The sequence below is a fragment of the Lepidochelys olivacea genome (genome assembly GCF_965140295.1).
Source record: "Lepidochelys olivacea isolate rLepOli2 genome assembly, chromosome: 7".
NCBI classification, from domain to species: Eukaryota; Metazoa; Chordata; order Testudines; family Cheloniidae; genus Lepidochelys; species Lepidochelys olivacea.
This window is the reverse complement of record NC_140417.1, coordinates 5794837-5811928: the sequence shown is the minus strand read 5'-3', so window position 1 is coordinate 5811928 and position 17092 is coordinate 5794837. Positions and strand designations below refer to the sequence as shown.

The following is a 17092-nucleotide window of genomic DNA, read 5'->3' as shown; positions in this document are numbered from 1 at the left end:
CAGGAAGAAATCCCAACACAAACCCAGAAGCTTGACAAGAGGTCAGGATGGGATGGATTTCTCACCACGAAATTGCCTCTGGAACTTTAGGTTAATAGATGTCTTGTAAATCTGTCAAGCCCCAGGTTATTATGGAAAGATAGAGCATCTGTGTGATCTCAGGTTGCAGCGATTACAACATCCACAGTAGAGTATATTAACACAAATCTCTGTGTTGCCTGTTGAGGACATTACAATAGCCGCATGGTTTGATTACAATATCAGGCACTGTATAAACCATACAAAAATTCACTGGTATGGTTTTTTTTTTTACCAAATCATTGTTCAGTTTAGAACCCAGTGATAATATATAAAAAACACTGGCAAACAAAGACAACCTACACCTAACCAGGTTTCAGAGTAGCAGCCGTGTTAGTCTGTATTCGCAAAAAGAAAAGGAGTACTTGTGGCATGTTAGAGACTAACCAATTTATTTGTGCATAAGCTTTCGTGAGCTACAGCTCACTTCATTGGATGCGCATCCGATGAAGTGAGCTGTAGCTCACGAAAGCTTATGCTCAAATAAATTGGTTAGTCTCTAAGGTGCCACAAGTCCTCCTTTTCTTTTTACACCTAACCAGCAATGTACATTAAAGTACCATGGGGTCATAAAAAAGAAAAAAGGTTTGGGAAGTTACTGGGGAATTCTCAAAACCACATTCAAGCCAAATGACCTTAACAGGATATTATGGGTTTCCAGATCAAACAAGCAAACAAAAAAAGCATAAAAAAATAAAAAAATACCATTGTAGACAGTCTCACTGAAGGTTCCACGTAAGATGAAGTGTAGGAAAGCATGGAAATAAAGAGCTAAGGTAATCTGAACAACCCTATTTCTGACTCGATATCTCTGCTCATCCTCCACCCAGCAACTACAACAGCAATAAAAAAATGGTTACATTACACCAACACAGTGTTCCTCTTCAACTTTGACAATATGAGTTACACGATCTTACTACATACCGGTAGTGTAATACTGGTGTATCATATTCATTGAACTAATGAAAACACCACTTACCCACTACTTGTGCCACCTAAATGACTACAGGCTATGCTCCAAACTCATCTTTCTTTCAAAAAAGAATATCTCATCACATATTAAAAGACCTACCCTGCATCCATTTTGCTTTCTGTACCCCTTCACACCACAGTTGCGAATTTTACCATATTACTCTTTTACTATCTACAGTAGCTTGTGTTGTCTGTAGTTACCAAAATCTGAATCCTCATACACTGACTGGTACCCTGCCAGGAAAATCACATTGAATTTGCAAACTTCTCAAAATTTGCAGCTGAACTAATGTATAAGGAATTTTAAAACGGCCCAGCTGCTCAAGTTCCTGACAGACAGGTGACAAAGATGTTATCGCAATGAAAAGATTTCCATATGAAAGGAGAATGAAAAACACAGATTGTTGAGTTTTGAGGGGAGATGAATCAGAGGAAATATGATAGAAATGTATAAACAATCTCAGAAAACAAAGAGCATGGGGACTATCACAGTGCAGGGCAACTGCACCTGTACTTCCCCTTGGTGGTCCAGCAAAGGCACACGCTCTCGGGCTTCAGGCTCCCAAACTGTTGCTTCTTGGGAGAAGACTCCCATCCCCATCCATCTGTATCTACCTAAGCTCTTTGGGGCAGGGACTGTCTTTTTGTTCTGTGTTTGTACAGCACCTAGCGCAATGAGGTCTTGGTTTTTGACTAGGACTCCGAGGTGCTATGGCAATACAAATAAATAATAATAAACATTTACATCATATGCACTTAAACTGTGGAACTCACTGTCACAAGATATCAGTGAGACCAAAAGCTCTCTAGGATTCAAGGAAGGATAAACATTTACCTGAATACTTAGAATAACAGTTATATTCAATGTTATACAAAATATAACAGACGGAACAAGGAGCAATGGTCTCAAGTTGCAGTGGGGGAGGTTTAGGTTGGATATTAGGAAAAACTTTTTCACTAGGAGGGTGGTGAAGCACTGGAATGCATTACCTAGGGAGCTGGTGGAATCTCCTTCCTTTGAGGTTTTTAAGGTCAGCCTTGACAAAGCCCTGGCTGGGATGATTTAGTTGGTGCTGGTCCTGCTTTGAGCAGGGGGTTGGACTAGATGACCTCCTGAGGTCCCTCCCAACCCTGATATTCTATGATTCTACGATATAAAACCTTTATGCTTCAGGGCATAAGATAATCATTAACTGTTGGGCTTTAGAAAGGAACTTCCCCTATGGACAAGAAATTCCACTATTATATATGTATATTATATATGACAGCATATCTTGCACTTTCCTCAGAAGCATATGTCACTGAACACCATTAGAGATGGAATACCAGAGTAGATGGACCACTGGGCTGGTTCAGGATGGCAATTACAAAATGCTAAGAAACATGACGTTAAATGACAGAACTAGCTGCAATATCAATGTGCTTATCATAGTGACTATATCAGGGGGAAATAAAAAGGTGTCAGGGATATAGGGCCAGAGTTCAGACTGACTGGCGTAACTCTCCATCTTCATGCTTTCCAATTTTTGTTTTTGTAAATGGCAAGCCTTAAGAATGGTCACATTCCCTTGTGGGATGGGGGGAGGGACAGTAAATTACAATATTTTTCAAGGTTCTTTGATTTAAGGTACTCATAAATTTTAAAAACCCTATCTCCACTTTAAAGTTCTGTGTCTTGGAACATAATACTCATGCTGCAACACCCAGGGCAGAAGTGATATCATTTATTTGTTTTTGTTGTTTTAAGATCATATCCTTAATGCTATTTAACACTGGTTTTATGCCTTTATAGCACGAACATTTTATTAAGCATAGGAAAAGAGCAGGCACGCACGGGTAGTCCATTAATTCTACAACAGCTCACTTGGAGCAGTAAATATATAAAAATTTGCTAGGATTCTGCAGAGTATGTTTACTACGTACTGCCTAAAATGTTACAACCAAAGTTTTAGTACACACAAAGTCTCACTCAGCCATTTTAAATTTTATTTTAAAAGAGCCCAGCAGCCAGCTGGGACGTGACAACCTAGAACTAAAAATTAATGCACATCTAGAAATAAAAACATATAACTAGTATTCAATACATTTGGGCTAATAACGTATTCTCATATTTCAGCCCACTGAGTACCATTAAAAGGAAAACGATCATCCTGCCCACCCTAAACAAAAGACCTGGCTTTATAACAGGGAATACATTAGATCTCTGACTTTTAAATTACACTGCTGGGTGCCACTAGAAAGACAGTTAAAATAAACATGTTCTTACTAGTTTATCTCCTTAATTATTAAATTGACAAAATGATACTGAATTGTACAGAAGATTGACAGGATTATAATCTATTTTTTAAAAATGTTTAACTGCTGTTCCTGTCCTCGTTAAAATAGTTTATTTAGATAATTTGTTTTGGATTCCACATTTCTGTAGGGAAACAGTTTTAATTTAACAGATTATGCTCTGTTCTCAGCACTTCCTGTGTCATGAAACCACAGTTACCACAAATAAGATACTTCTCCTCCCCCCCCAGTTAAAACTTTTTAAAATGTTAACTCCAATTTTAGACATCAACTAGGTAAACAATCATATTACTTTATAGTACATTTTAAAAAGAACTACTGTTTCAAGATACTTAGATGGTTTAGTGCAAACCTCAGCATTTTGAGTTAATAGCAAACTCAACTCCCATCTGCTTTTGAACTTTGGCCAAATCTCTCAAATGACATTTCAGAATGGCTTATGTGGGCCGTTTGCAGCAGTTAATCCCTCATTTTGAGATTATCCACTTTGATCAACTAACTCTGCAAAGGCCTTCTACACAACTTCACCAGTGTTCAACTCCACCCCTGGTAGAGTATAAACAAATTTAGAAAATGCACAAAGTATACGCCTTTTAGTTCCATGTAGTGTTAGTACGGAACTATACCAACCTTCTGCAAACTCCATGCAGATCTGGGCTCTTTGCCAATTCCTGCCTCTGAAAACTGCACAAGAAAAGTTACCCAGAGCTTTCAGCCCTGTGCAGAAAGAAAGGCTGTTCTGGAAAGCCTTCTTGTTAACTCCCATTCACATAATTTGATTGTGCTTCATTGCATCCTTGCTACTAAAGCCTTGCATCATCATTTGGGCCTGCCCACAAACTCCAAACAAGCTCCATGTTTGGGTTTATGTAACATTTGCGGCTACAGTAAAATGCACTTGAATCACAAAGGTCCTGGCAGATAAATAGTAAAACAGGAGGTGGAGTCTAACTTCATTTAATATGGTCATACCAGGAGTCCTTGCCGACGTAAATTAACCCCTCTATTTTCACAGCAACTTGTCAGAGTTTGAGAAGGCGGTACTGAAACAATTTATCACGTTGACGTGCTAATCACTTAATATCCCAATTTTCTGACAGTTTCTTTAAAGTAACCTTAGCACCCCAGGTATATTAACATTATATCACAATAAACATATAATACTTAAAACTATCTACAATTACGAAGAATATTAATACCCCAGTTTACAGCTACCATGTTTATAATACTCAAGTACAGAATGATTCTCTACAATTGCTTTGCATTCTGAATGTAAAAAATCTCAAAATCTGATTTCCTTTTACCACAGTACACCGCATTTTTTAGCATTTTCAGATTGTAGTACACGTTACACAAACCTTTTATACGCTATTTTTATGCCAAAGCTCTAAAAGAAATATATGAATTCCTTCCCCACAATTATTGTACGGGTACTAACAGGTGAAATAATGATTATACTCCTATGACTGAAGACTAACGTAGAACTAATTAATATTAAGTAATTTGCTGTTAACTCTGCCTACCACATTTAATTTTATAAGATCAATATTCAAGCATCCCATCTACATAGTAGCAGAAAGAAAAAACTTACGTCTAACAGTTTGCCAGCCAGAAGTGTGGTTAACACCTGAAGTCATGTATTTGTTTATTATTCACCCCTCCAAAGATTACTGAAATTACCTGGCTCATGCTAAATTACTAACTTCAACCCTATTTCCTGACTGGCCACTTGTAAAAGTTCAGTATACTACCTGACAGAAAAGAATACAGGAGAAGTGGTTTGTGGGTGGTTTTGTTTGGTTGTGCTTTTGTTTCTGTGTTTTATTTTAAATTATTATCGAAGCCAAGATTTCTTTTCACACATATCCAATTGCATTCAAATACATTTTACAAAAAGTAAACAACAGCTTCCGTCTTTGAAATACAAAGGTGCCCAGAGGAAAGACATCTGGCTTCTACAAGTGTCTTGATGTTGTCAGTTTACTTGTTTTACCACCAAGAATGGCTAGCAGAAGCAAGGAATAGCATCCAAGCAGCTTCCTTTTCAGGAAAGCATAGAGCCTGGGGACTACTATTCTAATCAAACAGATTAGAAACAAATAAATCAAGGCATTGCTGAAGCTCACGTCACATGTCTTGCATGTTTAAAACACCAGATAGCAATCAGTGTTTCCCTTTCCCAGGAACTTCAAGAAAGAGTGGTAAATGCTATCTGACCAATAACCACATGAAAAAACAACTTGGTATGACAAGGACATTTGCCTGGATTTTCATTGTGAAAATCTACTTCACTCCACCTATAATCCACTATTAAAATTAGTTACCAGTGGCAGATACATTTTTGGGGCTTGGTTTTGTTTGTTTGTTTTGTATTTAGTGCATAGTATTTTAGTGCGCTACCAACAATTACATTCTGGTAGTCCTCTGCTTATCTTTAGTGGTCCACAGAATTCAACTACTGTGGGGGATACCAACATTGTTGTCTTTGTCCCCTTGCCATCTTGCATTTATTTTTCTTCATTTCTGTCTATTCCCTTTAAGGAGCAGCAAGGTGAAGATCACAGAAGTGCTTTATCTGCAGAGCAGGCTACTGAGTAGGATAATGCAATCACAGTCAGTTTAATTCTAAGGCAGTGGCATTTATAAAATCATCCTGCTGCTGACTTTGGGTCGGGGAGGCGAGTGCAAAGCAGGGGCAGAGAGTGGAATTAGGAAGCATGGCGGGGTAATTTTACGTGGTGAGAAGTTTGGAAAAGGGTAATGGAATGGCAATACAATTGCTATGAGGGAAAGTGCTGTGATTTTATGCTTCTTTACATTATGCTAGCAACACACAAATTCACTACCTCAGTATATGAGCTTTTTTCACACATTTTCCATAACTCCTTCATAGCTGGCTGACATCTGGAGCATGATATGGAAGCTTCCAAGCAACTTTAAACTCTGTCTTTAGTAAATCTCTATTTATTTTGTCACAGAAGTTTGCCTTTACACTGCCCAATGTATGTCCTACAACTAAATGACATTTTAAAGGGCTTTTCTGCTAACGCAAAAAATACTGTCTGTACAATAATAAAATTGAAAAAGGCGTTGAGTTTAATTTCCTTATGATAATAAAGGTCTTAATAGGTTTTTAAGTTTCGGTTTCTAAAAATACTGTTCAAAATTCTCAAAAACATAAAAAAATAATATATTTGAGATAAACAATTTAATCTGCCAGTTAACCTAGAAATGGTCTTGTTTAGAAGCCTAAAATTAGCCCTATGTGCTGAGGTTCAGTTTGTGTGCATTCACGTCATGCTGGCCTCGAGCCCCCGCAACCAGACTCTCACTTGTCTGCTCCATTCTAGGGAGCAGGCAGTGTACTGAAAATGACAAGAATCCTGCTTTCTAAGTGTCAGCCTGCTTACAAGAATGGAGCAGACAGATAGGAGCAGGGAGAGGAAGAAACAGTGTGATGTGCTTCTGCAGAGAAAGCGAGTGCCCTGGTCTTTGTTATTGTAAGATCACCCAGCAGAGTAATGTTAATTTAAACTACACTGGAACTATAGTATTGGGAGAAAGATGGCTTCCCTTGGAGCCGCAGAGCATGAAGAAAAAACGTGCCCCCATCTCTTCACTGCGTGTGCATAGCAATACAAAAAGGGGGATGTATACCAATGCATTAATATTATTAGGCACACACGGAATACCAAATAGCATGGTAGAAAGGTTTGTATTGGCATGAGTTTTAGGATGACCACACTGCTTGTCAGTGGCAACATTATATAATGCAGATCACCTCCAAGAAATGCAAATAAAACCATTATACCACAATATATTGTATTCTGATCTTGCATACATGATGCAAAAAACTGTTTTATGAATGGTTAGAGAAAGAGCTTTAAATAAGTTTAATAGAACTATTTTTTGTATCATGCTCCCTGTAAATCGAGAGATCTTATTTACCATGTGTGCTGGTTGTGCAGCTGTTATATAATAATCTAAGAAGCTAAGTGGTAGTTACTGCATAACTATAGTGGGTTTTTAGAATTTCCTGTATGAATGTATTGATCTAACTTATACTGGGGCTCGAGGCCAGCATGATGTGAATGCACACAAACTGAACCATAGCACATAGGGCTAATGTTTCTGAAACACCTATAATGATTAAATTCAAGGAGAACTGTCCCCAAGAGGAAGATAACAGCCCCAGATAAGGACACCCCACCATACATGAAAGACAATGGGCAAAGTTTTGCAGAGCTTACATCCTCCCCACAAGCCTTGTTCTGCCAATGCTAGGAACTAACAGATCACAGGGCTATAAACTGTTAAAATAGTGACTTGGTCTTGGGGAAAGGAGGTGATCCAAAGGATTAGTAGGCCGCATTTAAAAGACTCCCCATGAAGCTGAGAGAAACGGTTTGTGAGTTAAGGAAATGGTCTAGGACAGCAGACCCCAGAGGTCTCTGTGGAGATCCATATGAAAGATATCTGGTATCTAGACAAGCATGTAGTCTGTTTAATTGTTTTAAGACTGGTTGTCTCTGAAATGCTTTTGTTGTAAATAATATTTTGCTTTAAGGAGGCTGTTTGATTTCTGGTTACCTCCACCACTGCTCCCAGAAGGAACAGAACTGCAGTGTCTGAGCTTAAGTCAGGCCTGCTGAGGTAATCACAGTGATCTGCAGCCCAGACCTGGTTGGAGAGTAGGACAATTAGATGATCCCACCCCAAGATAGAGGTGACACAGATCTAAAACTTGAGAGGGGGTGCACTCAAAGAGACTGGTGGGGGGAATGACAGGAGGTGCAGTTAGCCTGCGAACTGTGACACATGAGACCAACAGGGATCAAAAAGACCCATAAAAAAACAACACTTTCCCTTATATAAGATTTTAAAGTCTGATATCTTTTTTTCTAGAAGTGGGTGCTCCATCTTCTCCTGTGAATTCTCCCAGCCCAATAGCATAAGGTTCTGTTTCTAGTCCCTGCAGGCACATCAAACAATAGACTTTGGAAGTCATGATATTTTTATGTCTAGAAAAACTGCCACTGACCCAGGATTCAGTTTTTCCTCTCCTGGGCCTCATACAATTGTTTGTGTTTGCTTTTGTTTGTTTTTATTGATTTGTTGGGGGGTGGGTAGGTGAGGGGTGTCGAGGAGAGTGGGAGAAAAAGAGGAAACATCTCTGGCAAGTTGATTTAAAAAAAAAACAGCAGCTGCTGGGTGCTGCTCCATGTTTGGAATTAGTGTAAATCCTGGAAAGATGAATTGGGGGCCGAGAGGAGGTGTTGTGATAAATTCACTGGTATACGATCCAGTTAGATTGTTCTGCAGTGTCACATGGGTATCAACTCTGCATATGCAGGTACATTTATACAAAAATTAATTAATACTAAACACACACATCATACACACACTAGTCCTTAAAAATTGTCCTATAGATCTTTTACTATTTTCAAGGATTACAAATTTTAGGAAATAGATTTCTAGTAAATATTTTCAATCTCAGCTATTGCTGAACATTGTTACCAGGACTATCGGTTGAGAAGTAGCAAGAAGCTCACGTTCTAAATAGCTGACATGCGTCTTGCTTCCCCGTATACAAACTGGTGGATCTGCAGAGAGAGCGTGATTGCTACCAAAGATCAGCAACTGCCCCACTGCCCTATCACTATGAATCTGGGCATTATGAAGCACGCTGCCCAGAAAAACACTCCCTTCTCAACAGCAGTCAGATTCCATACTGCACAAAATATCGTGAGTGACAGTTGCTGTAATATTCATCCTGTGACTAATGTGATGCGGACACCAGGGCTTACAGTCTTATGGACACATATAAGTTACACCAACTCCCCTGAGCAACGAAGAAGCAAGGAATATTTTTAGAAGTTGATAAGAAGATAGATGGCTTTGTGGCCCAGAGGCTGGGTTGTGGCCAAGGAAGAGACAGTGCAACTACAATTTGGGGACAGGTTTGAGCAACGGTGGCTAAGAGCCACTCTCCTGATCATGGGCCATTTGTGGGCCAATATACTGCGCTGCCAGGGACCATCATGGCCAGTGGGGTTTACAGTAGGCTGGCAACCAGGACTGGCAATGGAGGGAAGAGGTGAGGTGGCCAACTCTATGCCACCTATCGGTACACCACCTACTTCCCAGAGGTGTTGTGAAGCTTGATTAATGTTTCTGAAGCACTCTATACTTCACAATTGAAAGGCACAGAAGAAGAACAAAGCCCTGAGGTAAGTGCGGACGTGGGATACTGGGAGGAAGGACGAGCAGGAGAGCGCAAGAGGGGAGCACTCCTGCCTCATACTGAGAAAGCGGGACGATTAGCGCGTTATCTTAAGTGCCTATACACAAATGCAAGAAGCCTGGGAAACAAGCAGGGAGAACTGGAAGTCCTGGCACAGTCAAGGAATTACGATGTGATTGGAATAACAGAGACTTGGTGGGATAACTCATGTGACTGGAGTACTGTCATGGATGGATATAAACTGTTCAGGAAGGACAGGCAGGGCAGAAAAGGTGGGGGAGTTGCATTGTATGTAAGAGAGCAGTATGACGGCTCAGAGCTCCGGTATGAAACTGCAGAAAAACCTGAAAGTCTCTGGATTAAGGTTAGAAGTGTGAGCAACAAGGGTGATGTTGTGGTGGGAGTCTGCTGTAGACCACCAGACAAGGGGAATGAGGTGGATGAGGTTTTCTTCCGGCAACTAACGGAAGTTACTAGATCGCAGACGCTGGTTCTCATGGGAGGCTTCAATCACCCTGATATCTGCTGGGAGAGCAATACAGTGGTGCACAGACAATCCAAGAAGTTTTTAGAAAGTGTAGGGGACAATTTCCTGGTGCAAGTGCTGGAGGAACCAACTAGGGGCAGAGCTCCTCTTGACCTGCTGCTCACAAACAGGGAAGAATTAGTAGGGGACGCAAAAGTGGATGGGAACCTGGGAGGCAGTGACCATGAGATGGTAGAGTTCAGCATCCTGACACAAAGAAGAAAGGAAAGCAGCAGAATATGGACCCTGGACTTCAGAAAAGCAGACTTTGACTCCCTCAGGGAACTGATGGGCAAGATCCCCTGGGAGAATAACATGAGGGGGAAAGGAGTCCAGGAGAGCTGGCTGTATTTTAAAGAATCCTTATTGAGGTTACAGGAACAAACCATCCCGATGTGTTGAAAGAATAGTAAATACGGCAGGCGACCAGCTTGGCTTAACAGTGAAATCCTTGCTGATCTTAAACAGAAAAAAGAAGCTTACAAGAAGTGGAAGATTGGACAAATGACCAGGGATGAGTATAAAAATATTGCTCGGGCTTGCAGGAGTGAAATCAGGAAGGCCAAATCACACCTGGAGTTGCAGCTAGCAAGAGATGTTAAGAGTAACAAGAAGGGTTTCTTTAGGTATGTTAGCAACACGAATTAAGTCAAGGAAAGTGTGGACCCCTTACTGAATGAGGGAGGCAACCTAGTGACAGAGGATGTGGAAAAAGCTAATGTACTCAATGCTTTTTTTGCCTCTGTGTTCACGAACAAGGTCAGCTCCCAGACTACTGCACTGGGCAGCACAGCATGTGGAGGAGGTGACCAGCCCTCTATGGAGAAAGAAGTGGTTCCGGACTATTTAGAAAAGCTGGACGAGCACAAGTCCATGGGGCAGGACGCGCTGCATCCGAGAGTACTAAAGGAGCTGGCAGAGGTGACTGCAGAGCCATTATCTTTGAAAACTCATGGAGATCAGGGGAGGTCCCGGACGACTGGAAAAAGGCTCTGCCCATCTTTAAAAAAGGGAAGGAGGAGGATCCAGGGAACTACAGGCCAGTCAGCCTCACCTCAGTCCCTGGAAAAATCATGGAGCAGGTCCTCAAGGAATCAATTCTGAAGCACTTAAGGGAGAGGAAAGTGATCAGGAACAGTCAGCATGGATTCACCAAGGGCAAGTCATGCCTGACTAATCTAATTGCCTTCTATGATGAGATAACTGGCTCTGTGGATGAAGGGAAAGCAGTGGATGTGTTGTTCCTTGACTTTAGCAAAGCTTTTGATTCTGTCTCCCACAGTATTCTTGCCAGCAAGTTAAAGAAGTATGGGCTGGATAAATGGACTATAAGGTGGATGGAAAACTGGTTAGATCGTCGGGCTCAACGGGTAGTGAACAATGGCTCCATGTCTAGTTGGCAGCCGGTATCAAGTGGAGTGCCCCAAGGGTCAGTCCTGGGGTCGGTTTTGTTCAATATCTTCATTAATGATCTGGAGGATGGCGTGGACTGCACCCTCAGCAAGTTTGCAGATGACACTAAACTGGGAGGAGCGGTAGATACTCTGGAGGGTAGGTTTAGGATACAGAGGGACCTAGAGAAATTAGAGGATTGGGCCAAAAGAAATCTTACGAGGTTCAACAAGGACGAGTGCAGAGTCCTACACGAAGGACGGAAGAATCCCATGCACTGCTACAGACTAGGGACCGAGGGGCTAGTCAGCAGTTCTGCAGAAAAGGACCTACGGGTTACAGTGGACGAGAAGCTGGATATGAGTCAACAGTGTGCCCTTGTTGCCAAAAGGCTAACGGCATTTTGGGCTGTATAAGTAGGGGTACTGCCAGCAGATCGAGGGACGTGATCGTTCCCCTCTATTCGACATTGGCGAGGCCTCATCTGGAGTACTGTGTCCAGTTTTGGGCCCCACACTACAAGAAGGATATGGAAAAATTGGAAAGAGTCCAGCGGAGGACAACAAAAATGATTAGGGGACTGGAACACATGACTTATGAGGAGAGGCTGAGGGAACTGGGATTGTTTAGTCTGCAGAAGAGAAGAATGAGGGGGGATTTGATAGCTGCTTTCAACTACCTGAAAGGGGGTTCCAAAGAGGACTGTTCTCAGTGGTAGCAGATGACAGAACAAGGAGTAATGGTCTCAAGTTGCAGTAGGGGAGGTTTAGGTTGGATATTAGGAAAAACTTTTTCACTAGGAGAGTGGTGAAGCACTAGAATGCGTTACCTAGGGAAGTGGTGGAATATCCTTCCTTTGAGGTTTTTAAGGTCAGGTTTGACAAAGCCCTAGCTGGGATGACTTAGTTGGGGATTGGTCCTGCTTTGAGCAGGGGGTTGGACTAGATGACCTCCTGAGGTCTCTTCCAACCCTGATATTCTATGATTCTATGAAATGAAAAGTATTACTTTAATTACTTCTTCCTCACCAATGCAGCTAACATTAAGTATATGTGGCAGATGTGGCAGTTTCCTGCAATATCTTTGGGAGACCTTACTGAATTAATTTAAGTGTCTTTGGGGACCACTCTATGAAATGAGTGGTTTATGTATTATTGTGGGCCGGGATTGTATGTAACCTCTTGGAGGGGGAGATGTGACAGATGTGAGACTGCGGGTCAAGGACTATATTGAACAAGACAAGAATGGATACTTGGAACAAAAAAGTTGTTTTTCTTGGGAATATCTAGGGGGAGGTGAATGCAAATTCCCCACCTCCGGTTATGCAAAAACTCAGCCTGCCTTTTGAAGCTATGTTCTGAGGAGAGGCCACTCTCTGATGATCCCCAGTTACAGGAGACCGAGATCTAAGTACCAAGCTGTCTAAAGGAATGACTGAACTATTCATGGTTGTTTACTGGTTCTAAAACTGAGGCAGTTATGAACTTTTAACCTGTGGGCTTTGAAGGACTGATCTACAGAGCCTAAAGTTGGGGTTGGGATGACCTCTGGTAAGCTGTTTAGCATGCGTGTAGGTTCTTTTATTGTGTTTTCTCTGTAATGCTTTTCCCTTAAAAATAAATGCGCTTGCTTATAAAGAGTTGTGCAGTATCTCATAACTGCAGGCACTATGCTGCTCATAGCCACTGGAGAGAAAGCAAAGCACAGACACTGGCCTGTTTAGATAGTCTGACTTCCTGGTATATCACAGTGTAGGTAGGGAACAGTGCAGCCTGAAAAACCCTCAGTCAGGAGGGAGAGAGATGCAGGTCTCCACCCAAGAGAGGTGACAGCTAAGGAGGTGGGAGCCTAGAGCGGGTACCTTTGTTGGACCATGAGGGTGAAATACAAGTGCAGTTGCCCTGAACTGACAGTGTATTTTAAGGGAACGGCTCCTCCACCTAGAATAAAAAAAAAACCATTAAGCCCAGAAATGTAATGATAACTTCTGTGATACAGTAATATTAGAGAACTTTAGTGTCATCCAGCTTTCCTCCTGGCAACTGCATTTATCAATAGCAGAAGAGCAATCCCCACTGTGAATATTTAAGGACATTAATAAACAATTTTTAAAGTTCATAAAAATGTATACTTCATAAGAAACTCAACTCAGCTCAAATCTAATTCTACAGTTGCCACAAATGTTCTTCAAGCCTGACTCACAAGGCTGTAGAGGTTCTTCCTTACTGAAGGGAGGTACATCCCTTAACCCACCCGCTGAAATAGCTGCATAATGTTGATTAAAGACTAAGGCCTCATCTGACTGACAGACCAGGTTCCTGGGAATTACTGAAGCCGCACTTAGGAATACATATGACCATGAATGCTATCTCCTAAGATCGGGAGAATGTTCTTTTCTGGTAGAGGTATATGAGGTATATCTAGCTGAAAGAGAAGTCTCCCATTTTAAGGGCACCCTGTATATTTCAGAGCTGTGAGCCAAATATTTCCTGACAGCACTTGCCTGTAGCGAGTGGAAGCTCAATTACATGGGAACTGCACTGCCTCGGCAGAAGCCCTACCCAGTGCCAGTTCCCAGAAATCAGGGAGTGGAATGAGAAAGTCTCCCACCACCGCAGACACAAAAGGTTTTATTTTATTAACAACTGGGGAAAAAATATTTTCAAAGCCAGTCCTTATTCCACCCCAACCTGTGAAAAAGAAATGAGTTATTAAGACACTGGAGTAACTCTTGTAGCGTGCATGACACCACGAGGGGGAGGAGGTGGAAGAGAGTTTTTTGGAGTTTCACAGTGCAGAACCCACATTATGTTCAAAAGGAAATCATATAAAACATGAAGGTGTTTTATTAAGTGACATGCTCAGTACACACCTAGCTGTTATAGAGAAGGACACATAAGGAAAACCAAAATTAGGTAATGAGTATAACGTTACTTGTTAAGATTATTAAATATTACAATATTAATTACAACTAGACATACTGTGCAAAGTTCAGAACTCTAGAAGTACTTTAGCCTCCATTGTTATTGTGACACATTTTATAGTACTACAGAAAAAGCAACAGTAGAAATTTAGAAGCCAAGCTGACAAATTTTCTTGCAATTATCTAAATAATTTGACTAAAACAGACTTGGGACCATTCCTGTAAATGGAGCCAATTGGATATTCTGAAAATGCCAATTAGTTAAACCCAAAGTGTTTTGTAAAAGCGAGCTAGAAACTGCCTGGCTCCCTGACAGCTGCCTACTGGGCTGTGGAGAGGCCTGGAATTCCAGGCTGCCCTGGGATGGAGATCCTAGGTTTCCAGAGTTTGCTGCTCCAGGGCAGCCCCATCATGCCAGGACTTGTAGGCTCCCTGCCACGGAGCTGAGAGACTGTAAGTCCTTGGAGCTGCAATTTTAACTGCAGCTCAGCTTCTCACTCCCTAGTAGGGAGCCTGGAATGCCCAGCTCACGGAGAGGCTCTAAAGATTCCCAGGTTCCCTGCTGCAGAACTGGGAGTCTAGAGATCCTGGTAAGGGCTTTCAGGGTCTGTGGCTCCCACTCCAGGGGAACCAGTTGGTCCTGGAGTCTGGAAGCCCTGGCATCCTCAGTCTGTATGCCCGGTAGAGCAGTGCCAAAGCCCCAGACCCTAGGAGCCCTGAAACTGACAAAAATGTCAATTTCACTTGGCAGCGGCTGTCCTAGGGAGCAAATTTCACTTTACAATTTTTTTTCCTCCAGGATTTCCAGTTCACAAGAAGTTTCTAAAACATTTGGTTACAATCCAATATGGAACAAAACTAAAATTTTAGAAAAATTAAAATGTCTCCCAAACCAGATATCATGAGTTATGGCCAGGTCTATCTGTAAACAAGTAATCTGCGAACAGTTTTGATGTGCTTGTGGTTCTAGTCCTCCTTCTTCCAACCTGCATTAACAGAGTAAATACTTTCTTAATATTAATTTTTCATGTATGCAATTGCCACAATGATATTGTAAGATCACATATGAGAGAAATGAAGGTGTGTGCAATTCTGACAGAGAGGGTACGATCTCAGTATTAAGTTGTCATCTACACGATGAAAAGTGATAGAAACTGTGCTGTAAACCCTGAAATGTGACTATTCCTGAGTTGCACAAGCAATCCTATTGGCTTCAATAGGACTACTTACATAAGGGTTTGCAAGATCAGTTTTAAATTACCCAATTTATTTAATCTATAGCAACAAGTGTCTTTCATTTTGGTTCACTAATCACTATAATGAGATAGTTAGAACTTTGTCGTATTTTCATAAATATTTGATCAGTTACTTAAATTATTTCCAAAGAGGTTAAGCTTTTACCAATTTTAGAAAATTATCCTGCAGAGTAAATGCTGTTCCACTTAATCATGCAAAAAGTCACACTCAGTTAATGGTACAGCTAGTTTTGGCATTAATTCTCAGTTTTCTTAATACTGTGAGTTTAAATCAGCAATAAAGGTTTACTTATTTTTTTAAGTTATGTATATAAATTACATATTTATTGATTAGCCATTTAACAATATGTTGGCAGATGATATTACATAGGAAATGCTATATACTCCCTCTTCTGGTCATACTTAAAAAACACAGTTTGTAGGCTTTAAATATAGGAAATGTGTATTAGATGTCAGTTTCTTTGTTTTTGTAAGTCTTTTCTAGGAATTAATACTGCCACTATCTGGAAGTTACTGAAAGGTCAAAGAAAACTGGTAATCAATAAATGTGTAAATAAATACTCAGTAATTTAAAAAGTCTATGTAATGCCTAATCAGAAGCTTGAAAATAAATTATTTTCTTTTCTATTTGGTATTATGACAGGGTCAGGCCAGATGGCTACAGGAGAGTAATAGAAGGCAGATATATTAGCCCCAGGTTAAGTAGGTCCCTTTTCCCTGGGTAAGGTAACAGGGAAGGTTTTTTTTTTGAAGTAACTGATTTTAATCTTGTTTTGCATTTGTATATTTTAGTTCTGTTCCTAAACATTCTCATTGGTTGGTAATCATTAAAATGTGTAAAAAGAACTGGAGTACTTGTGGCACCTTATAGACTAACAAATTTATTTGAGCATAATGTGACAGGGTCAGGCCAGATGGCTACAGGAGAGTGAAAGAAGGCAGATATATTAGCTCCAGGTTAAATAGGTCCCTTTTCCCTGGGTAAGGTAACAGGGAAGGTTCCAGAACAATCAGGAACCTTCTGGAGACAATTAAGACAGGCTGATTAGAACATCTGCAGCCAATCAAGAAGCTGCTAGAATCAATTAAGGCAGGCTAATCAGGGCACCTGGGTTTTAAAAAGGAGCTCACTTCAGTTTGTGGTGTGCGTGTGAGGAGCTGGGAGCAAGAGGCATGAGGAGCCGAGAGTGAGAATGCATACTGTTGGAGGACTGACGAGTACAAGCATCATCAGACACTAGGAGGAAGGTCCTACAGTGAGGATAAAGAAGGTGCTGGGAGGAGGCCATGGGGAAGTAGCCCAGGGAGTTGTAGCTGTTGCACAGCTGTCCCAGAAGGCACTCTAGACAGCTGTATTCCACAGGGCCCTGGGCTGGAACCCGGAGTAGAGGGCGGGCCCGGGTTCC

The 17092-nt window shown here is 41.2% G+C and overlaps 1 protein-coding gene across 1 annotated transcript in view; it reads right to left on the bottom strand.

Moving 5' to 3' along the window:
- Positions 1–13355: 13355 nt before the first annotated feature.
- LOC311524204 (ataxin-7-like) overlaps positions 13356–17092 on the bottom strand; it is a gene marked incomplete at its 3' end in the record, with an annotated part of 71353 nt that continues 67616 nt past the window's right edge. The window contains exon 6 of the mRNA XM_084635084.1: positions 13356–13447. Coding sequence (XP_084491210.1) covers positions 13356–13447 — 92 coding nt within the window. The remainder of the gene's footprint in view (positions 13448–17092) is intronic.